The following is a 23,881-nucleotide window of genomic DNA, read 5'->3' on the forward strand; positions in this document are numbered from 1 at the left end:
TATCAGCTGACATGTTCCAACCCGCTATCACCACCACAGCTTCATATTGGCTCTGATAAATTAGCCTGGGAGGGAGTGATAGAAATGGAGTTTATTGCCCAATCAAAGCGGAGTGTGAACAGATGCCTTCTCCTCATACCAGAGCAGGGAACTATAAACTGCAAAGTCAAAACATCAAGGCACATTAAACAGATGAAACATTACTCACTGACAGCTTCAAAGTTTAAAGGAGTTGGACATTTTGGGAAATACCCTTATTTGCTTTCTTGCCATTCTCTTGTCTGTACAATGGCTAGCTGTTTCCCCCATTACCTTGCCATTGTCTTCACCCTTAGCTAAGCTAACCGGCTGCTGTTTTCAATGGCCTGGCATGAGAGTGATATCAATCATCTAATCATCTAACTCTCTGTAAGTAGACAGATAAGCGTATATCCCAAATTATTGAAGTATTTCTTTAATAATCTATTAGTACAGAAGTTGGCAAACAACACTTTTATTTGTCTTTCCCTCCCTCACGCTGTTACCTCACCAAGTGATCCTTTTTGAGAAATATTTCTCTCCTAACCATAAAAACTCTTTTGGCTCTTTAAAACTGTTGTGTTCCCACTGAGGGTTTTTTAGCTTCCCGTTTCTCCCTCACACAGCGTCTCTGGCTGCAGCTTGCGCTCGCTAGCTGAACAACAGCAGTTAAACTTTCCCTCCTCTTGATATTTCCCTCGACTCTTCTTCTGTCTGTTCATTATTCTCTCCTCACATTGTTCCTACAGCACTTATGTTCCTGTCGAAGAGTCTTTCACAGGGCACAGTGGAGGCCTAACACACACACACACACACACACACACACACACACACACACACATACACACACACACAAACACAGTGTATGTGTGTGCCCACATAGAAACCACACAGGTGTGATCTCATAGAATAAAACACACACTACTGTATCTTTCTCATACACGCACATTTGCTCACACGCACTCCCTCATCTTATCACTACGCATACACGCAGACACACACAGGGTCTCTTTTAGGCGTTTCGATGGGGAGGAAAGGGGTGACGTGTGAATTTGAGCGCAATGTTGCATTCCTCTTTTTATCACCGTGGTGACCCCCCCCCTTCATTTTAATGAAACTGGTCAGAGCTGCACCCCTAGAGACTTGACCAGCTCAATGGTTGAATGACACAGCTAAGACACTTATATTGATGAAATGCACAGAGAAACACACTAAACCACATGTGATGAGAGCAGAAATGCCATTTTTTTAAGTAACTCTTTTCCCCCAACCTCCAGACGGGTTCGGGGAAGACCTACACCATGGGAACCGGCTTTGACGTCAACATCGAAGAGGACGAGCTGGGTATCATTCCCCGGGCCGTCAACCACCTGTTCCGAGGGATCGAGAAGCGCAGACAGGCTGCCACCGAGCAGGGCCGGCCTGTTCCTGAGTTCAAGATCAACGCACAGTTCCTGGAGGTGCAGAAACACACAGACGCTGACCAAGAATTTGACAGTTTCACAGGATTTACACCCAGAAATAGTGTTTTTCTTTCTAGTGATCAGCGCTCAGTCTAAACTCTAAACTCAAAATATCCAGTCCACTTGAGGTCCATTAGTTATCACATGCAGACAGGAAGAGGTCAATGGTCAGCAGGGGGTGTAGCGATTTTAAGTTGTTAAAGCAGCCAGATGACCCTACACCCATTAAACTGTCATTTGTCTGCCTCTGTGGTCAGCTCCTGGCTTTATTTTTAACTGCCAACAAGTGGCTGCTAACAGCTGGTGAGGAAGCAGCTGAGGGGAGAAGATGAGGCTGCGAATAATTGATTATTATACACTATTCATGCAATAATCCAAGTGTATTATTTATCTCCTGTCTCCTGTTTGTTCTTTATTTAACGCACTCTCCAGTTGTACAACGAGGATGTGCTGGACTTGTTCGACTCAACGCGAGACATAGAGGCCAGGAAGCAGAGGTCCAATGTCAAAATCCACGAGGACGCCAACGGAGGCATCTACACCGTGGGGGTCACCACTCGCACAGTCACCTCTGCAGCGGAGGTCAGCGGTTAACACCTCAAAACGTCACTGCACCAGTACCATTTGTCCAGCATATCCATTGTATTTACTTAAAAGTGTGACATGACCACAGCAAATCCTGTTACTAGCATAATTACAACTTCTCTTACTGAAGCACCTGATTGGCCTGATCATAACTGTGACCCACACTGTTTCTACTGCAATGTTTTCAACCATCACTACGACAGTACTACTAAATTCCCCTTATTTTACAAGCAACAATTTTACATTTGCATGTTTCCAGACATCTGTCTAGGAGATTTATGCCTCCATATTGTGGAGCAGAATGGAATTTGACAAAACATTTTTTGAAAAAATGTTATCTGTGATGTATTTTTTTCCTTCTCTTCCGCCCTCCCTTCCCTTCACCTCTCCTCCAACAGATGATGCAGTGTCTGAAACTGGGCGCCCTGTGTCGTACCACCGCCAGCACTCAGATGAATGCTCAGAGTTCACGCTCTCACGCCATCTTCACCATCCACCTGTGCCAAGTGCGAGTCTGCTCTCCCGATAACGATGTACGTTAACACACAGCGCCGAGTCTCTGCTTGCCACTGAAAGTGTTTGGTGATGGTTTGCTATATTGAGATGAACATCAGCTGCACAATTAATACTTTAAATTGTACCCCAAAAGGGCACACCCCTCATATATCTTCTGTTCTGTCCTTTCACCTCAAGGATAATACAACAGACAACCGTCTAGCAAACGAGTCCGAGATTAATGAGTTTGAGACGCTGACAGCCAAGTTCCACTTTGTGGACCTGGCTGGTTCTGAGAGACTGAAGAGAACTGGTGCTACAGGGGACAGAGCTAAAGAGGGCATCTCCATCAACTGTGGACTGGTGAGGAAGCTAAGAGCATGGCTGATTCTGCATTGGACATTTTATATTACACAGTGCAATCACAGGTCATAGTCATGTATTGTATTTATAGATGTGATTCATTCTATTTCAGTGTTGTGTTGCCAGAAAATGTTTTTCTTTATTTGTCATTCTGCAATTGCTCATAACAACATTCACCTGTAATTTTGTGGAGCAAGAGAGCCCCCAGGTGGCCAGAACTTGAACCGCACACTTAATTTCTTTCACAAGCACAAGTACCATTATTCATATATTTATGTATATATCTAAAGTAATCGCAAGCTTGTCTTTCTGTCCTGTCTTACCTTAGCTAGCTCTGGGAAACGTCATCAGTGCTCTGGGAGACAGGAGTAAGCGATCCACTCACGTGCCTTACAGAGACTCCAAACTGACCCGGCTGTTACAAGACTCACTAGGCGGTAACAGGTATGTCTGGCTGAATCTTACAAGAATATGTTTATACATACTGTATATTTTTGACAATGGCTCACAAATATACATATTGATGCTGCAAAATCTGACATACCTGCTTTGAAATCAATGATTGAGCTGTGACCAGACCAGAAAGTTTGAACCAGTGGACAGTAGTGCTGCCTCGAAAATTTTATGTACTTCACTGTCTGAATTTTAAAAATGAGTGGGGATCAATGGGGATTTATTAGCGCTCTTCATTTGTCCCTTCTCCAGTCAGACAGTGATGATCGCGTGTATCAGCCCGTCGGACCGGGACTTCATGGAGACCTTGAACACTTTGAAGTACGCCAACAGGGCCCGAAACATTAAGAACAAGGTGGTGGTGAACCAGGACAGAGCCAGCCAGCAGATCAGCGCCCTGAGGACGGAGATAGCACGACTGCAGATGGAGTTGATGGAGTACAAGACGGTAAGAAGGCAGAAGCTAAGGAGAGAGGCTGGTAGATGGAATCAAAGATAAATAGAGAAAGTAAAATCAGTGAGGAAGATATGAGTTTTAAAAGATTTCATTATATTAATTGTCCTGCCTCATCCCCAGGGGAAGCGCATGGTGGGTGAAGATGGAATGGAGGGCATGAACGACTTGGTCCACGAGAACTCCATGCTGCAGACGGAGAACAACAACCTGAGGGTGAGAGTGAAGGCCATGCAGGAGACCGTTGACGCCCAGAGAGCCAGACTCACACAGATCCTCAGTGACCAGGCCAACCAGGCCCTGGCTAAAGCAGGTGGGCACTGGGGCAGGACTGTTGTACTAACATAGTGGGGAACTATATTAGCAGGGGGGAAAAAGCACAAAACATATTTATATGTATTTATTTGATTTTAGATATGGCAGTATCTAACAAAGCGATGCCTCTGCTTATAGGTGAAGGCAGTGAAGAAATCGGGAACATGATTCATAACTACATCAAAGAAATTGAAGAGCTCAGGTATAAAGTGACCAAATGTTTTATTTTAAATTTTTTAGTATTATTAGTTCATCAGCAGCCATTCCAAACCACAGGCACACATAGTGCAACCATTGACTGATAAGTAATTGTGCACAGAATTGTAAAAGTAAAAGTCTACAAGCATTAAGTTTTGTTTTTTTTAAATCAGGAAGTCTCATTGACATCAAGATCTGTTGAACGTTTAAAGGAGCTGTATGCGACATTCACTGCCACTAAATGACGCACTAGAGCAACAGTATCTCAGACCAAAACAAACGGGTGCTGCAGCCCATCAGACTGCAATAAGAAAAACAGTCATTTTAACTCACAGCTCATTGTGAAACAGACTTCATTCAAACTGGACCGAAACACAATGAAACTCACCAAAAGTGTCTTTTCATTATTCCGACAATCACAGACTCTGGTTTGGTTGAAATAAACCCTCAGTTCACTGCGTTAGATGAGAAAAGAAACAGCTGTCTCCTCAAAGCCAACAGCTTCACAGCGAGGGAATCACATGAATGCACAGCCAAACCGGCTTTCAAAACAAAAAACAGAGAAGCTCGTATGACAACCCACTCAGAAGTCATTCTCTGCTCAGGACGCCATTATTCAACTATACCTTTACAAAGCAAATATTTGTTAGCTGCTATATTAATGTTCAGAATATTATATACAGAACTTGTAATAGCATTTGTTATATGCTGAGTGATAGTAATAACACTTGACTGTAATCTTCCCCTCCCCATTTAGAGCTAAACTTCTTGAAAGTGAGGCTGTGAGCGAGAATCTCAGGAAGACTTTGTCTCGGGCCTCCACGCGCTCCTCGCTGTACGGCGGCCCCAGCTCCTTCTCCCCCGCCCTCCTCGCCCCCGATAAAGAGGCCAGTGACGTCATCGAGATGGCCAAGAAAGACCTGGAGAAGCTCAAGAAGAAGGAGAAGAAGAAGAAGAGGAGGTATAGTGTGGGATGTGTTGCTTTAAAATAGAAACATTGTGTGTATTTGTTGCTTTCGGTTTTTGCCTGCTCACTTTGTTTTTGAGAAATCAGGGTTGTATTTCCCTGGAGGCAACCTGACACAACCGTGGTAAAGAAAATAAAAAGGGAGAGTTTTGATGTTTGTCTGTTGCCATGGCAAGGTGCGTGGCCTGGTGTGTTGTGGGTAATTATCTCCCTGCATTAGAAGTTTATATCCTGATGTTTCTTTAATGGAATGAAGGCTGGATTTAGACAAGATGGTAGTGACAGCTATTAATGATGATGGTTGTTCTGGCACGCTGTAACACAGTTATCCTTTTGTTGTGAGGGTTTGTGTATGCGTCTGTGCACTTCCTATACTTGTGAGGGCCAGCTTGAGATCTGCACATTAGAAACGAGGGGTTTCATTTGTGATCTGGTAATTGTTGTTAGGTGAAATCTGTCATCTACATCTCCATTATCAGGATCATTTGAACATGCTGTGTTTGTGAGAGTCTCTGCACTCACCTGGTCTTTCTTGCTGCTCTCTCACGCTCTGTCTTTCCCCTCCCATGTAATATTCCTCACTTTCCCCAAATTCTGCTGCCTGTCTGCCCCCCTCTACCTTCTCGCCTCGACACCTCACCATCCTCAACCCCCCCGTCCTTCTCTCCGAAGACTAAGGCGATATGAAGAGAATCACCATCAGGAGGTTGAACATGCCAGGTTTGCTACATCCCATCCAGGATTGGGTCAAATCTGAAATCGGTTCAATTACATTGTCCAGTTATTTTGTGCTGTGACTGAAATGCACCAAGTAATTGAACAGGTTTCAGTTGATTGTTGACCCGGGTCCGGACCCTTTCTAAGATCCCAAAGTCACTAATCTCTAACATCTTCTAAACCTACAGGTGGTTTACACTCCTGGAGGGAACCAGCTCTTACCTCTTCCTCCTAACCCCTTGTTATTTCTCTTTTTTTCCTCTTCACTGCACACTGCAAGATGTTGATCAGATCTCATCATAAGTAATGTCTCAACTTTAAAAAGAAATGAAAATTGGAGTTGAGAAAATGTGCAAAGTGATAATGTGCAGAAAAACTCTTTAAAATAAATTTTCAAAGAATAGAATTTGGTCAACAAATCTCAGTAGTGTGCCATTCTTAAAATGAAGTCGGCTTGTAATGTGGATGGTAATAACTGTTACTAGTGATCAGTTAATCATTTTGTCTTTCCCAGTACTGTTGCCCCCTCCCATGTAATCACAGTGAAATCAACACTGATCTACTCCTGATCTGATCAAGTGTATAATCATTTGCATGTACCCATCCTTGTTGTTAATTCCAAATCCAACCTACAGTATAAGAACTGTGTCTTATTAGGTAGCTGGCTAACACTCGTTTTCCTCTTTCAGCGTTGTCAAAGAGGAAATGCCAGACAACGAGCAGGAGCGAGGCACAGAGGAGGCAGAGGTGGTAGGTAGAGAATCAATAACTCAAGCTGTCAGATTCCTGTTTGAAGATAGTGTGTTTTTATTATCTTCTTCGTGTGTGTACTTCATATGTTGCCAGGAGGGCAGCGACCACGAAGACGGCGAGGATGCAGATGGTGAGGAGGAGGACTTTGACGTGGCGGGAGATGAGACATCTGATGGGTCTGACTCTGAAGAACTGGAGGAGAAAGGTAAAATTAGCTGTAGTGAGACATGCTAACTTCTTTTCTGATGTCATAGTCAGTAAAAAAATAAAAAATAAAATAAAACAGAAAAGGCGTCAGGATCTAATAATACGTTTGTGCGCAGAAAACGTCCAGGCCGACCTGGCCAACATCACCTGTGAGATCGCCATCAAGCAGAAGCTGATAGACGAGCTGGAGAACAGCCAGCGGCGCTTGCACACTCTCAAACAGCAGTACGAGCAGAAGCTGATGATGCTGCAGAACAAGATCAAAGACACACAGCTGGAGAGGGACAAGGTGCTGCATAATATGGGTAAGAGACATTATGCAAACTTGACTTCCGTAACTTATTATTGATACAGATAAGATATTCTGTCACGTTTTTTTGTTCATCTCCAGGTTCAATGGAGTCGGGTACGGATGAGAAAGCCAAGAAGGTCAAGGCGGAGTATGAGAGGAAGCTGAGCTCCATGAACAAAGAGCTGCAGAAGCTCCAGTCCGCTCAGAAGGAGCACGCCCGCCTGCTGAAGAACCAGTCACAGTACGAGAAGCAGCTCAAGAAACTCCAGCAGGACGTGACCGAGATGAAGAAGACCAAGGTAAAGGAACAGGGTTTTTTTCACTTTCTCGTTCACACTTCTCTTGTTGCAGTGCTGATAAGCTCCTGCTGTGTTGTATTTTTCCACCAGGTGGCGCTGATGCGTCAGATGAAGGAGCAGCAGGAGAGAAACCGAGCCACAGAGTGCAGGAGGAACAGGGAGATCGCCTCTCTGAAGAAAGACCAGCGCAGAGCGGAGGTGAGAGGGATGGAAGCATTCACAGAGAGATATTCATTTCTTCTTTGTTTATTTTTACATATTATTTGTCATAGTACTTTTATTTGGTTTATTTTACAGATAAGAAAATATACGGGGTAATGCAACTAAACTCAGGGTTTTAGGCTGATTAAACACCTCTTTATTGTAGTAAGTGGTGGCCAACTGATATAAGTTCAACGGTGATTGTGTTTCAAAAGTAAATAATGTATGAATTTCTATTTTTCTAAAAGTAGAATATTTGTTTATATATTTGGTTTATTCATGACTACTTAACTCAAGGTCATAGTTTACCAACCTTTCACTTTACTACTCTAGTCTTAATGTTTCTTCCTGAATATTAATCTCTTCTTACAGCATCAACTGAAGCAGATGGAGGCCCAGAAAAGACAACAGGAACTGATTCTTCGCAGGAAGAATGAAGAGGTGAGACACACATAGTGACATAGAGAATGGACAATATCACTGAGTTTGCATCCACTTTTGTTTCACCCTTAATATGCTAAATGACTCTCTCTCTCGTTTGTGAACTGGATCAGGTGACAGCTCTTAGGCGGCAGGTGAGGCCGGTGTCTGGGAAGGCGAGCAGGAAAGTGAGCTTACCTGAGCCTCCCCAGGAGCCGTCACATAGAGCCACCCCAGGGAGGGTGCATGCCTCTGGAGCATCCCCATCCAATGGAGCCAGGTACAGCGTTACAAGTGTTAAAGTGTGTATAACATGTTTGAGTGTGTGTTTTAACAATTCTAAAAGAGCTACGCCTTTCTCCTCAGGAGTTCCCCGGTGCGGATGGGACGCACATACCTCAGCAGGACGGCCAGGGCCAAATGGCAGTCACTGGAGAGACGTGTCACTGACATCATCATGCAGAGGATGACCATCTCTAACATGGAGACAGATATGAACAGACTGCTGAAGGTAAGGCGTCACATCAGTAGATTAAAGATGGTTGCAGAAAAATAAAGCAAGAGGAAAAGAAATGTTGTTTTTTTCTGGTTTGAACAATAAATTATATTTGTTCCCCGTCTCTTCTCAATTTCCCCTCCCTTAATGTCCGCCACCACTTTAGCAACGGGAGGAGCTGACCAAGCGGAGGGAGCGAGTGTCCAGAAAGAGAGAAAAGACGGCGGTGGAGGGCGCAGATGCCGACCGCTCCCTGGCCTCCATGAACGAGGAGCTAGAGTCTTTGAGCGCCAACATCGACTATATCAACGACAGCATTGCCGACTGCCAGGCCAACATCATGCAGATGGAGGAGGCCAAGGTGAGGTGGTGGGGAATATGTCGTTGTAGTGCCTAATAAATGAAGGTGTGGTAAAGGAAACATTCTTACTATGGCAATTGTGCCATAGTTTGAGTTTTCAAAATACTTAGTAGATGTGCATTTATAAACAGAATGATGTGTATCACTACCTCATTAGCTAGTATATGTCTGTACTGGAGTGTAGCCTTCAGCCTCCCGAACATTTTGCACCCCACTCTGTCAAATAAGCATCAGCATCAGAGTAAGAGGCTCCAATAAATAAAAAAACAAAACAACCATTACTACAGCCAAAAACTTTGGGCCAGCAGCCTAATGATGCACACTGAACAGCAGTTTACACACTGGATGTGTTATTTGAAGAGTATTTGTTCTGCATGGCTTCACTGGTTCACGTGCCACGCTCACTCTGTCAAACCCTCATGGCGTGCCATAAATAGTTTTTAATGAGTTAACTTTGAGCTTAAAGATTAAGCAATCAGAAGTTATAACAGTGATAGGAAGAGTGAAACATGGCAGAAATGTACTAAAGCTAGCTGTGTGTATTCAGATGCCTGTTTGTCCAAGTGGCATCCAGAATCCGGTGGCCGATGTCACTGGTGCTAAACTGTGCAATTATTTATCAGCTGTAAGCCTGAGCTACAGTCACTAAAGAGTTAGCATTGGTAGCACTGTTACAATGTTGCATGAGTTGATATGTTGAATACCTGTGTAGGCAGTCCCTGATTCTCATGTTTGTTCACACGCACGAAAACTGTTAAGGTTGAGGAAACTAGGGAAAGCTTAAGAAATAGCTCTAATAACTTTAGTAATGTGTAAAATGGTTGCTAGGAAACACATGTAGCCGTGGCACTGTTGCCCAATCAAAATCAATCACCTATGTAAACAGGAAGTCACCATGCCGTCAATATCTGGAATATAATGTAGTTTTAGGAAGTGAAATGATATATTAAACTTAACTGACAGTCTTTTGTAGATGTAGTTATGTATAATTCTACATACATGGAGAAATATGCGTGTCAAAAAAACTTATATGTTGTGTTGTTTTTGTGAAACGCAATTTAAAAACTTGCGTGTTCTATATATTGTATGTTATTATTAAAGAGCATTTTAATCAAAGGTCATGTCCCATTTTACTCTTTACTCTAAATGGGAGAAATGAAAATGAAAATTAGCAAGCTAAGGTCAGCCTTGTCAGTTGGTTCAGGTAGCTACAGAAAACCTGGCAGTTGCTTGGCATAAATATTTGGTAAAAACTAATCTATATGTAAGAACTAGTTTGTGTAGAGCTTTAGAGGTGCTGGTAGGCAGATTTTATTATTATTTTATTATTATTAAGATTGTTTTATTATTCAACATTGTACTAAAATACAAATCCATTTACACTTTTTCAAAATTATGTTCTATTTTTAAATTATTTAACAGTCCACGTATATGGACACCATGCAACAAAGGAGTAAAATGTCACAACTGACAATATGGAATATTATGTCATATATATGTATCTTATGGTATGTATTTAAGCTCAATAGTTAGTAAATTAACAATAAAATACATATTTTAGGAACAAATAGAGGAAAATCACTCATGGTGGTATTTATGTAGTTACATGTATGCGGAAAGTAACCCAGTATTTATCCTTATCTAACTTCATGTTGAATCATCTCAGTTTTAACATATCAACATCCTATCCTACTCACTATGTGAGTACAATACATATTCTTATTTCTTGCAAAAGTAATAAAGCAGTCAAAAGTTACCATTTAATGCTGTAATATGCACTTTTGCATTGTTATTTATGTTCATATATTTGTTAAATGTCTCTGTTTTGTTATAATATAATAGATTTCATCACATCTTTGTAAAATTAGAATAGATAAACTAGCAGGTTACAGAAATCAAACTTAATGTAATCTCACTCCACTGTTGCATGACGTCCACATAAGAAGACAAGTTGGTTTCTGATGTATAAAAACTGCATTTTACTCTAAATTTGAATTTTTAAAACATAAACCTGTTAATAATATTTTACTGCACATACTACTATTTATTTTATCTTGACTGACCTCTTTGAATAAAAGTTTTTCACAGATATATGTGAGGGGGTGAGGGGTAATATTCTGAGAAAAAACTCCAAATTTCAAGATTAAAGTTGTAAATTTATATAAAAAAAACTTGGATATTCTCTGAGGTTAAAGCTGTACATATATGAGAAAAAAACATGGAAAACTTGTGTATTCCAAGTTTTTTTCCTTCAGTCATTAATAATACAAAACAAAGGTCAGTGCAGGTGCAAACATAAGAGAAGAGGTGGAGTTTTTTCTTGAAAAGCGAGGAATTGTATTTCCCAAAATCCCTTTAAATATTGCACAAGATACACTATGTAATGCATTTTCCTATGACTGAGTTTCTTAGAATGCCACTTTACTGAATGTGTTATTATTCTGGGCTACAGGAGGAAGGAGACACAGTAGATGTTAACGCGGTGATCAGCTCCTGTAATTTATCCGAAGCCCGCTTCCTTCTGGACCATTTCATGACTATGGCCATCAATAAGGTACCTACCGCCCTTGCTGACTTATTTGTTATTTAATTCTTAATGTAATTAGTGTATCTTTGTTTGTGTTCACATACTGACAAGTCAGATTTCTGTATTATTCTGAAAGCAATTTATTTAATCTGATAAACTGTCACAATTCAGATAAGACCCAGGAATAGACTGGACACTTGGACTTGTTCTCAGAGATTTATTAAACAAAGAGCTGGTTGCGGCTGCAGAGGCCGGGGCAGGCAGAGCAAACAGGCGAGGGAAGCTGATTGGGATCAGGGCGGAGAAACAGGCAGGAGAGTGAGGTCCAGGAGGTAGGGGAGGAGAGTTGGTTTCCGACGGGTCCGGTTGAGTTCCTGAACACAGGAGACACAGGTTAGTAACAAGTTTGGCAAATGGGCAGAGTTACAGGTACAAATCTAATTTAAGCGAGCTGGTAGCCAAGACGTACGAAAAAACGACATAACGATCCGGCGAGGACAGGATGTCAGGCCGCCACTTAAAGAGGACAGGAACCCGAGGGAGTGCAAATCATGTGCAGGTGTGTGTAATCAGCTCCCCAGGCAACAGACACGCCTCCCGGCAACCTGCAGATGAGGGAGAGAAAGGGAAAAGGGCCAAAACGAAAATGCTGCAACACCAAGGGGACAACAAAAACAAACTCACACACACACTCATCAGAAGTCACGGTTAGGTCGCAGCAGGGGGGGCGTGACATAAACCCTTTACTTTTATCTCTGTAAGATTTATTCTGAGTTACACAGCCCTAGCATGTTAATCCAACATAGATCAATTTCAAGAAAACATGAAGCACTTATTATTTATTTAATACCCTATCTTTCTAAATAAATGGACTGCATTAATGTGATTGCTGGTGTATACTGTTGGTTGTTTTGGCAACTGTCTGCTCATCTTGATCTTGCTTTCTTAGCCACTGGTGGATGCGATTAAATCCAATGAGACTTTAAATGGATAAAACAACTTGATTAAATTAAGTTTCAATTACATTAGATAAGATTAGATTTGATGAGGCTTAATTGGTCCAGTGATGAAAAAACCCAGCAGCAAAGAAGAAATAAAGAAGTGGAGATAATTACAACAACATAGGCTACTAAAGAAAATGATACTGAGCATCATTAGGTTTGCCTGTTTCTGAGACATACAAACAATTTAAAATATTTTCAGTGATAACCTGCTGTGTGGTCATTGTCAGGGTCTGCAGGCGTCTCAGAAGGATTCCCAGCTGAAGGTGATGGAGGGCAGGTTGAAGCAGACAGAGATCAACAGCGCCACCCAGAACCAGCTGCTGTTCCACATGCTGAAGGAGAAAGCGGAGATCAACCCAGAGCTGGATGCTCTGCTGGGCAGCGCCCTGCAAGGTGGGAAACCCCAACAAATTGATACCGGTCCGAGCATGCCGATCACAATCACCTTTTTTAATAATTTCTTACACCACATGGCTACGTTTTAATTTGCAGGTGTGCAGAGTTGAGACATTGTCATGGTAATATTTATTACGAGAATTATTAAGAGAAACCATGTCAGCGTTTCATTGAAACAGAAAGCAGGCCTGTAAAATAAAGAGTAGCCCTTTTCCTCCTCTTTGGGTTTGATTTTGATTTGTTTGTTTTCTTTGTTTGTCGTGTCGGCGTGAACTCAGAGTTAGGTTACCTGTCGCCAGGTGAGTGTGAGATGCATAGCAATGTGACTGTGTTTGAGAGAGCGTGGCACATGCGCACTACAAGACTTCCAAAAAAAATCAACACACAGACAACTACAGGAAAATATGGAACAAAATGAAAAGAATTTAAAACATAATGTTTTGCCAAACGTTGGTCCCATAAATTTAATCTTTATAAAGCAATGTAACAGTGCATCATACAGCTCTTCGGGCTGTTTTACCAAAAAAAGCTAATTATGCTGGGCACGTTTTGCCCTGTTGACTTTTTTTTCACCTGAAACATAACAAGACAAGTTGATTGTTGATAATTGATATACCCGAGGTGACTCTCTGACCTTTTTTATATTTGATGTATTAAATGTGATTATGACTATTGAATATATTTTTAAACGAGATTAAGAAATCCTGTAGTGTGCATCAAACCTCAGTCCTTTTTTTTAAAAACTAACCAGTCGAAGTAACTCTGCCATGATGTGCATGACGTGTTGTGTTAAGTTACCCCATCTGCTAGCAAGTCCCATTTAACACTGGTTGTTGTCACTAAAAATAAATAGCAGTAAAAATCCGTGCTGCAGCCGGACTCAGAGCTAAAGTCTTGTGTAAACAGCAGTTTGTATCTGTGTTTCTGTCTTTTTGCCTCTCGCATTCTTTCTCCGTTCTTCCTTTACAAACACTGTAGCTTCCAGTGGCATTACACTAATGAGACCCGAATGTCCCCCTTTATCTAAAACTAAACCCAGAGACCCCTGACATTTTTATGAACTGCTGAAACCACAGTCATTGTTGTGCTGTAATGTTTAGCTTTTCTGAATGGATGTCTGCGAGGTTTGTTGAAAATACAGTCTGTTAGCGGATGTACTGTGGTATTAAGGAAAAACACACATATTCTGAGGAGAGAAATCATATGTTTCATGTGTGTTAATGTGTATGCGTACAGAGAACGGAGACGACAGCAGTAGTGACGAGTCCACCCCCAGTCCCGCCACAGAGGGCAGGTAAATACAGACACACAGGCCTTTTTTTTCTTTCCAGTTTAAAACAAGTACAGTAAGTAGGTCTTTGTCATGTCATAGTGAGAAATGCACAGGTGTAATTAATAGCATTACAGCTGTACTCCATTTAGACATGTCTCTTCTTGTCTTGTTATTCTACATGCCGGCCCACTGGCTGTTTTTGGAACCTCCTACTAAATCATGTTGTATTTTGTGTAAATTTGGACAAATACTAGTTCCATTTGGTTTTTTATGTAAGGTTAATTGTTATTAATTATGATTACTATGAAATTGGCTTCTAAGTTGTTTTATTTACATTTTAAAAGCTTTGGTTTAAGAGGTACGATGGGATTTTGCCATGTCCCCAGTGTTGATTATTCAACTTAGATCTAAAAAACACTTACAAAAACATATGTATTTCTAAATATTTAATTATTATCAAATTTTCCTGATCAAAATCTATTTAATTAAATGTTGTTTTTATCAAAAAGAACTGTACTGTACAAAAAGAATAAGGTTTTATGTTTGTCCCCAGCGACTATGTCTACCCTGTTGAGTTGCACTAACCCTTTAAGTGGAAAACTTGATGAGTATGACTGATACTTTACTCTCATTAGGTGACCTGGTGACATCACACCAGTGCAGGGGAATTTAGCTGTGTGATTTTCTAGCTCTCTTACTATCTGCTTTTGACATTTTTATTAATGCAGTTTAATGTGTTTGATCATAACATGTCCACAATGTTAGGCCTATGTTTAGAGGAGATCAATCAAATTAAATAATTTCAAAAACGGTTTGTGAAAAATTATAGATTCCTCATCTAGTACTGAAGGTCATGCTAGCCATAATGCTCACACAGGCAGGTAAAAGGCTAACTTTAGCTCTAAAGTGTATACTGGTGTTTTGTCCACCCTGTTATGCTAATAGACCTCTGTCCACCCTGTTATGTTGGTATTTTTCCTTCATAGTTTATTGAAATTAGCAAATATTAAGTGTATATTTATGTTTACATAAAGATATGGAAGGGATTGACTACACAGGCAAGAGACATTGAGTAATTCTTGTCATAATTCACTTTTCTTGAGGAAAAAAAGTAGAAAAACACATCCCCTTTTCATTATTTGCGCTTGTTTTACTCATTATAGGCTTGCCTATGCTGTATTAAAATTATTTACTGTAAAACAAATATCTAATAAAAGTGAGGGACATATGATTTCTATAAAAATGTAATTTTAGTAGCAATCATACCCTGAAAACACTTTCAAACAGTTATGTCTAAGTCCTTAACAGGGTGGACATTTCCCGCATGTCACATGTTGTTAATATCTATATTTAATACAATAAAGGTGCCTGAGCTCAACCAACATGTTTTTCATAAAGTTAGATATATACTTTATATAATAGAATTTTAAAATATAGATAAATCAACTATTTATTTATCCCAAGTTATGAAGTCCAAATGGCACCCTATGAAAAAAATGATGTCAGATTGTGCGCCACTGCCTGCTTTGTTTACAATTTTATTGGCCAACGTGGCTTTACGGTTAGCGTTTATATGGGATGGGGATTTCTTAGCAGTGTCAGTGGATGTCGGCATAGCAAAACACGTTAGCTACAGACACAGAAGAGAGTATAAAAACATCCGTCTGTACTCTAAACTGCGTGTTCAGTTCAGCATTGTGGTTTAAACAGTTCAGTTTTTAGTATTACTGTATTTGGACAATTAACACATCATGATAAAAGAGACTCGATGATAGAACTAATACATGTACAGAAAGGAATCAAAGGGGTATATAAAAAGACAGACCTAATACAAAAAATGACCAAATAAAAAAAAATAATAATAAATTCCATTCACAGTGGAAAGTTGGAGGCAGCACTACTGTATTACAGCTGATTGCTTGCTAAAATGTTTTTATTTTGCTTTACATTTCACATTTCTTTCAGTTACATTTCACCCATGGAAATGTTTTTAGCCATGCTATGCAATGTCAGTATGTCACTAAGTCAGTCAGTCTTATCAATCAGTCTTAGTTGTGCTTACTTGTGAACTAAAATGATGAACATGGTAAACATTATACCTGCTTAACCTGAGCATGTTAGCGTAATGGGTGTAACTGATTGAACATCCCTGACTTTGTTTCAGCACATTGGCATCAGATCTACTGAAGTTATGCGGTGAATCCAGGCCGAGAGGCAAGGTACTGTAGTGTGCATCTGACATTCAGTGAAAACGTTTCTCAGTAGACCTGATATGCTGTAGTAACAGTAAAAGTCAAAAACAATAAACATTTTTACTTCCTATAAGTACGTTTTCCTTTCCACAGTAGTTATTTATAGGACTTGGCATAATTACGGTAACTGGTCCATTGACTTGTGAGTCAGCTGAATATTGAGCCAAACAATTCTGGTCCCTCAGGCTCGCAGGCGGACCACCACCCAGATGGAGCTGCTGTATGCCAGCAGTGGGGAGCTGTCCTGTGAATCCCCCACCGGAGACTTCTCAGCCCCTCTGCTGCCGCTCTCAGAGTGCCTGGAAGGGCCGGCAGACATGCAGGGTCACGCGCTTGGTCAAACCCCTGACCGCGAGCAAACTGTTTCCCCGTCTGCACTGTCTGCCAGGCCAGCTGGCATGTACGTCTTAAAGGCAGCATTTCAAATATATTTCTCTCTGAAATGTTATATATTTATTTAGGTGTGGGGAGGAGTTCATCATTCCGTACTAAGAAATTGAAGAGTGTTGGTCGCAAGGTACAAAATGACTCCTGTCACTACTGTCTGTAGTTCTGGATCCAGGTCGCCAACAGGGACTGAGAGGAGGCACCTGGAGCGCTCGCCCCTCAGCCGCAGGAAAACGCAAGAGAAAGGAGCCACGGCCACGCACATCCCAGCACCCACACACACACCTCCGCTCTGCACAGCAGAGGTGAAAAGTAAAGGCACTGACTACAAACCACTGTAAGTGAGAAGAACCATCTGTTCTGACTCTGTAAGTGCTATGACTCAAGACCACCATGGAAGGCAGTCAAAGAATATGAAAGGATTTTAAAATGTGCAGGCAGTGATTGTTAATCATCATTCAAAGCAACAGTTTGAAAACCACAAATAGCAAAAATAGTTTATATATATCTTCATGTGAACTGTTAAGGCATGCAACATGTACTGCATGCACAATATCTTTCAGTTTATACTCATGGTGCTATTTTCTTTACAATTCTTTACATTTTAATGGCTTTATTTTGTTTTCTTATCCAGATTGGAGGAGTCACCTGTATTTGAAGGCCATAGGTAATGATCACCTCTTCATTTGTCTCTAAAGTTGTTAAGTTTTGAAACAGGTGTCTACGGGGCCTCTTCTTTTCAAATCGAAACTTAAAAGGCATCTCTGTTTGAAACCCTGTTATTTGTATGTATCACATCAACTGCACTAGTCACAAGGTACAGCTTCTATCATGTCATGTGTTGTTGCAGAGGTGTGATCAACCCAGTGACGGCCCCTAAGAACAGCCGTGGGGCCAAACTCCAGTGTGTCTACGTAGCAGAGGGCCACACCAAACCTGTTCTCTGCGTAGACGCCACAGATGATCTGCTCTTCACAGGATCCAAAGGTTGAAAAAAAAAATTGTTTGCTTTCATAGGAAAAAAATAATACCTTAAGGTGCATCATCAACCCTCACCTTGAGCTTTTTGTCCATTCTCTTAACATGTGCTCTGTGTGCATGTTTTCAGACCGTACATGTAAAGTCTGGAACTTGGTGACGGGTCAGGAGATCATGTCTCTAGCAGATCATCCCAGCAGCGTCGTCTCAGTCAGGTACTAGTATACAGTAATTTTACAAGTCAAATAGCAGTAGTATTTAGCAGTTGTACATGTACTGCTTTTGATCCATTGTCTGTTTTTATGGGGGGTTTTTGTTGTTATATTTCAGGTACACTTCCAGTCTCGTCTTCACTGTTTCCACTGCTTACATCAAAGTCTGGGACATACGAGACTCTGCCAAATGCATCCGCACACTCACGTAAGTTCACAGTTCCTTGTTCCATAACTGAAGCTTAATATTGTCAAAGTGTTGTGCCCCTTATGAGGATGTATTTTTTATTTTTCCGGATGTCAGGTCATCAGGCCAGGTGGGTTCAGGGGACATCTGCTCCTCTGTCAGGAGTTTATCCATCCCACCAGGAGAGAGTCAGATCAACCAGATTGCTCTCAACCCTTCCGGCTCCTTCCTTTATGCTGCTGCTGGCAATGCTGTGCGCATGTGGGACCTCCGCAAGTAAGTTCAAACACAGATTAGAGTTGTACAAACCATTCAGACAGAGCAGAATTCATCTCCTTCTCCTTTCCGTTTTTTCTCCAGGTTTGTGTCCACAGGCAAGCTGACTGGACATTTGGGACCGGTCATGTGTCTGACTGTTGACAAATTAGGTAATGGACAGGATGTTGTCCTCACTGGCTCCAAAGACCACCATGTTAAGGTAAGAGACACATAGACACACACATAACTGTATCAAATTCCCATTTCTGTGTGTGCAATAAGCTACTCAAGAATCTGACATATCTTTGGGAATATGTGTTTGTTTTTGCAGATGTTTGAGGTGGCAGAAGGTGCTCAAGGTAGCATTAGCTCCTGCCATACGTTTGATCCCACTCATCAGGACAGTGTGGAGTCTCTGGCCGTGCAGGGAGATGTTTTCTACAGTGGCTCCAGAGACTACTACATCAAGAAGTGGGACTTGGCCAGTAAACAACTACTACAGGTATGCTGATATCAGAGCATAATAGTGACTGATCAGGAGCCTGAAGCTTTTTCCCCCAGATTCCAATTTATATGTGCTGAAAAAACATGTTCAAAACTACAGTATGATCTGAGACAGAATAAAGTCTGCACTAATTAACTCGCTGCTGTTTCATCTAGCAGTCTGTCAGCGCCCAGGCAGACTGGGTTAGCGCTCTGGGCGTGGTGCCAGGCTCCCCGGTGCTGCTCAGCGGATGCAGAGGAGGGCTGCTGCGCCTCTGGCACGCCGACTCACTTGCGCCTCTCGGCGAGGTCCGGGGACACGACAGTCCCATCAACGGCCTGGCCACCAACAGCAGCCAACTGTTCACTGCCTCAGAGTGAGTCACAAAACATGCTCATTTTCGTTTTTGTGCATTCTCTCATTAAATCTGTAGTGATACGTCAAACATACTGGAAGTGTGATTTTGAAGCCAGTACTGATTATTATAACCCTTTTCCTGTGGATGTGTTTTTGTTGGGGTTTTTAATGCAGTGACCGCACAGTGAAGATTTGGGAAGCCAAAGGATCTCTGGAGGATGGAGTCCACTGACACTTAATTCCTCATAGTCCCAGACTACTGTCTACTGGCTTCTGCCCAATCAAAATTAATCATTTGTGAAGCAACTACACCACCTATTACGTGATGAAGCATTGGATGGGAGCCCAAAGTGGGTCTGGGGCCTGAAAGTGTGTGGTCCCAGCCTGAAAATGATCTTTTAAACAACACTGATCCTTCACTGAAGCTCCACAGGGATCAGTTTCAGGGAAGTCTAATTAGATGCGACGGCTCTCACTCTTTCAAGCTGAGTGTATTTACAGATTTTTATTTTTTAGGTCAAGACTGATCACAACGGAGCCTCTAAAGTCTCCAAGAGTCTCTCAAGAGCTCCAAGGACTATACAACAGCTGCGATGGACGTTGCTTTCATAACTGTGACAGAATAAAGTAAAAATATGGAGTTACGGAGCTTTGTCAGTCAATCCAGGAGTCTCTCCTGTTCTTAACATTCCTCTCCTCAGTCCAGCACTAGACAACATGAATACCTTCTATGCATATTTTAGATTTTGCCAGAGTTGCTGAGAACAAAAAACAAAACAGGTTTTGGTTAAATGCTTTGCTTCTGTGCACCATATTGTTGTCCATCAAAACTAAGATTGCTGTGTACGGAAACATGACATGGAGATCTTCTGCTCACCAGCAGTAACTGTGAGTCTGTCCTGTGTGTTCACATGATGTGTTGTGTGTTCCTGTCATTGCTTTCCAGGTCATTTCGGATATGTGTTCTCTGTAACCAAGGACCAAATAACTACTGAAACTGTGTATGGTCTTATTCTTGAGTTGTTACTGCCAAACCCTCTAGTGGAACATCAGTGGCCTCTAAATAAAGCATACTGCTCTCCTTTGACAGGGTTCTTTAAAGTGTTCCACTTCAAATTTCTGTATTTTTTCAAGTGTTTCAGTCTGTGTCAAGTCAGTATTCATTAAATCAACTGTTAATCTGATATGATGTCTCTATAAAACTGTTATTAAGGCTGAACAACAAAATTCCAACATACAGCCTAACAAAAGCAGAGAGCAGTAACTACAGAAACAGTAAAGTTGGGGTAAATGAGCTTGAAGTTTCAAGGCTACTTAGTTAACCAGAGGAACAGATTGATTTTTAAAAAACAGCACATGAAGAAACATGTTTTCTTTAGCTTTCTTGTCTGATAGCACTGACTGAATTCAAATGAATTCATCTATGATTTAATACATTTAAATATATGATCTAAAGGTAGCTTGACCACATCAAATTATGTAAATTCCTTTAGTTTCTGAGGCTGAGACAGCAGTTACTGCTACTCTGCTAAGCTAGGCTAGTTTGCTTTTAGCAGGACTAGTTTAACTGGTGTTACGTTTATGATCAGATTTAGCTACTGCTACTGAGATGTTGGAAGGTAAAACAAAGGTGATTTTAAATGCTGGAACTGGGTAGGGGAAAATGAATAAATTAGCTTTCACCAGCTGGCCTTAGTCCGCAGTTTGGTGTTACCTGTTGTTGTACCAAATTTAATATATTTTGTACATTCTATGCTATAGTGACTTTATAGATGGTAACAGATCTCACAGATTGTGTTCTTAACTCAGTTATGACCAATATAGTTACTGCCTATTGGCTCTGCAGTGCAGCATAGAGTTAGCCCACCTTTAATCTTTACTTTTATCTGTAATTTATTGTTAAACCCAGGTCGAATACATTACATCCAGATTAAAATTGAAAACAATATAGTAAGTTTTTCTCAAACTTTCACAACAGCTTCCATAGTCCAGTCAGTAATGTGTTGTAAGTGGTCACAAATGGCAGCTGGGTTTCTGGTTTCAGTATTCTCAAGTTGATACCCAGTGGTTTTCTTTAAGGATTTGTAGCCTTAAGTGGTGTTTTCGTTTCCTGCTGAATGGTTTTACTTTCCTGTCAGCATGCTCCTCTCTGGCTTCTCTGACCTGCATCTCTTGTGGTCTCCAGAAAACATTTCCTCACTTCCAGGATTTCATCATTCAGCTGAAAAGTTACCCACTGAGTATTTAACCTTCCGAAGCTGTGCCACACTGAAGTATGGCTTTGGCAGCAAGTGCTTTTCAGAAACTTTTGCCAGTACCATATTGTATGTACTTCAACCATTTGAGGAGAAGATACTTTAATGAGTTATTGTTTCTAATTTGAATAATGCAAATGTTAATCATTCATGTTCATGGAATCGAGCACCTTGTAATTCCTAGGTCATACAATGGATGTGACGTGTATTTTGTGAGAACATCTATTTCCTAAAAGATGTGGGGGTTTATTCAATCCAAATGATGTGATATGTTTTCTTTCCGTTCTCCATTGTTTGCCCGTGCTGTCTTAGTCTCTCAGTCTTTTATATTTGAGTTTAGATGCTACTATTTATTTATTTTGTCATTGATTTTTGACTTTGTTGTTGTGTCTTCCTTATCAAGCAGAGATTTTGAACAAATTTCCATCTAATGCCTCTGACACCTTAGCATCATAGACAATGGACTGAACAGAATATATGGGATGGAATTTTCCATAATCAGATGTATTATCAGTGCCTGTAATTAACTATAAACTAAACTGTGGGTAGTAACTATAAATGCGCACTTTTCCTTATTAACAAGGTCAGATTACCAATTAATCATGATCAACTGTATCATGAGTATACATTTAAGTTACTGGAAAAAGACTTGCTCTGTTTTGGATATTGGAGGTAAACACTGTTGGCAATGCTGGAGTCGATAAAATAATTGCACTGAAATATCAACATTTTTGCAATTTGAACTCACTTTTCCCCTAGTGTCTTACAACATAGTTTAATGCACAGAACTGAATTAAATAAAATTTCTAAATAAATATTCCCAAAATGAGACAATGTCAGCTGTAAGTATTCCTAATAAATTAGATAGGCTGCTTAAAAATCGTAGTTCTATCTTGTTTTTGAAACTTGACTGTAAATCTGATCTTGTGTAAATACGAGTGTTGTTTTTCTTCCTGCTGATTCTCTTGTGCACAATTTCAAGTGATTAAAATATCAGATGCAGTGTGAAAATTAATTTTGAAATAAAAAGTGTTTTTGCAGATGTAATGTCTTTATTTTTTACTTTTTTAACCATGCATTAATGTGTTATAACCACATGGTGGTGATACTGTATAATGATGTGAGATACTGGTTATGCAATTGTATTCGATTTTTGATTTTGGTAACTTTTGTATTTGTGAGCTTTGTGTTAAGCAGTCTGCTCATTTGCAGTCTGCAGGCAGTCAGTTTTACATTTTCTTATTTTGTATTATTTGTGTTTGGGGCTCAGTGTTACTCTAAATGCTTAAAGAGGGGAATATGGGAGTACTGTAAACATTATATAGAACATATCCTCACTAAAGCATACTTACTGTGCAGCTGTCATTCCTCCCCAGGCAGTAATATTGTATCCTATGATTAACTCCAGCACAGTAGAATCAGAGAGTTGAAAAAGGCTAAGAAACTCCCCTGAAGACACAAATGAATGTGACCCGTGTGTCCGACAGTGATGGAAGGATCAATATTTAATGTTCAGCTGTACAGAGAGCAGCGGAGTGTTAATTGGACTTGCAGGAGCAGAGCATTGCTGCCTCACATTTCTTTATGTGTGCTGTGTTTAACTTTTATTATTTTCTATTATTCTTTATATTAAAGTACTTTGGGTAACACACCTCCACAGTGCACCTTTCAACCTGATTAACTCAACATGTTTCCTTTCTCTGCTTTTTTTGACAGAGAACTGTTTATTGAGATTTATTTGCATTGATGTCAAACCATTGTGAGCTTGGAAATCAGCTGTCCATCTTGGCCTTACTGTATACACAAACATGATTTACATAGAAGCCAATGCACATAATAGAAGATCACATTAGTTGCACCATGTTCTAGGTAGCTAACTAACATTGTTAGGTTATTGTATGATAACATTTTACAATAACAGAGATTATTGTGTGACAGATGGATGTTCAGCAATGCTTATTTGGTTTATTTGGATATTTGGTATATCTCCAAAGTTTAAAAGTACATGCGAACCTAACCATGATCTTTGTCTAACGTTAAACTTCAAAGAAATACAGTACTGTGCAAAGGTCTTGGCCTGTGTGGAAAAATGCTTTAAAGTAAGAATGCTTTCAAAAATAGACCTGTTAAAGATTCAATTTTTGAAAGCATTCTAAAGCAACATTTTTCCACATTGACCTAAAACTTTTGCTGAAGTTTGAAATTTTGGAAAATACAGTGATTTGCTTTCTCGTTGAGTATTAGATGAGAAGAT

General features: G+C 40.6%; 1 protein-coding gene and 1 long non-coding RNA gene across 4 annotated transcripts in view; one reads left to right on the forward strand and one right to left on the reverse strand.

The window, feature by feature from the left end:
* Positions 1–22,669, forward strand: part of LOC119918015 (kinesin-like protein KIF21A) — a 39,889-nt gene extending 17,220 nt beyond the window's left edge. Inside the window, exons 3-36 of one of the 3 annotated variants that reach the window (XM_038738510.1) lie at positions 1,296–1,478; positions 1,914–2,063; positions 2,465–2,599; positions 2,760–2,924; positions 3,253–3,368; positions 3,630–3,825; positions 3,955–4,144; positions 4,285–4,348; positions 5,102–5,305; positions 5,984–6,031; positions 6,718–6,778; positions 6,875–6,986; positions 7,105–7,293; positions 7,380–7,579; positions 7,670–7,777; positions 8,153–8,221; positions 8,335–8,480; positions 8,567–8,711; positions 8,863–9,057; positions 11,510–11,611; positions 12,816–12,981; positions 14,221–14,278; positions 16,422–16,476; positions 16,695–16,909; positions 17,060–17,233; positions 17,531–17,563; positions 17,747–17,883; positions 18,005–18,089; positions 18,205–18,294; positions 18,391–18,549; positions 18,634–18,751; positions 18,863–19,033; positions 19,195–19,391; positions 19,547–22,669. In XM_038738510.1, coding sequence (XP_038594438.1) covers positions 1,296–1,478; positions 1,914–2,063; positions 2,465–2,599; positions 2,760–2,924; positions 3,253–3,368; positions 3,630–3,825; positions 3,955–4,144; positions 4,285–4,348; positions 5,102–5,305; positions 5,984–6,031; positions 6,718–6,778; positions 6,875–6,986; positions 7,105–7,293; positions 7,380–7,579; positions 7,670–7,777; positions 8,153–8,221; positions 8,335–8,480; positions 8,567–8,711; positions 8,863–9,057; positions 11,510–11,611; positions 12,816–12,981; positions 14,221–14,278; positions 16,422–16,476; positions 16,695–16,909; positions 17,060–17,233; positions 17,531–17,563; positions 17,747–17,883; positions 18,005–18,089; positions 18,205–18,294; positions 18,391–18,549; positions 18,634–18,751; positions 18,863–19,033; positions 19,195–19,391; positions 19,547–19,604 — 4,494 coding nt within the window. In that variant the 3' untranslated portion in view covers positions 19,605–22,669. Of the gene's footprint in view, positions 1–1,295; positions 1,479–1,913; positions 2,064–2,464; positions 2,600–2,759; positions 2,925–3,252; positions 3,369–3,629; positions 3,826–3,954; positions 4,145–4,284; positions 4,349–5,101; positions 5,306–5,983; positions 6,032–6,717; positions 6,779–6,874; positions 6,987–7,104; positions 7,294–7,379; positions 7,580–7,669; positions 7,778–8,152; positions 8,222–8,334; positions 8,481–8,566; positions 8,712–8,862; positions 9,058–11,509; positions 11,612–12,815; positions 12,982–14,220; positions 14,279–16,421; positions 16,477–16,694; positions 16,910–17,059; positions 17,234–17,530; positions 17,564–17,746; positions 17,884–18,004; positions 18,090–18,204; positions 18,295–18,390; positions 18,550–18,633; positions 18,752–18,862; positions 19,034–19,191; positions 19,392–19,546 lie in introns of all 3 variants that reach the window. The other 2 variants (XM_038738509.1, XM_038738511.1) reach the window with 2 other exon arrangements.
* LOC119918016 lies at positions 11,787–12,897 on the reverse strand. The gene is made up of 2 exons (XR_005447380.1): positions 12,795–12,897; positions 11,787–12,189 (listed from the first exon to the last, which is right to left on the reverse strand). It is a non-coding gene; the product is annotated as an uncharacterized LOC119918016 (long non-coding RNA).
* Positions 22,670–23,881: the final 1,212 nt, after the last annotated feature.

This window comes from Micropterus salmoides, unplaced genomic scaffold, assembly GCF_014851395.1.
Source record: "Micropterus salmoides isolate LMB-PRFRI ecotype aquatic unplaced genomic scaffold, ASM1485139v1 Ms_hic_scaffold_23, whole genome shotgun sequence".
Taxonomy (NCBI): domain Eukaryota; kingdom Metazoa; phylum Chordata; class Actinopteri; order Centrarchiformes; family Centrarchidae; genus Micropterus; species Micropterus salmoides.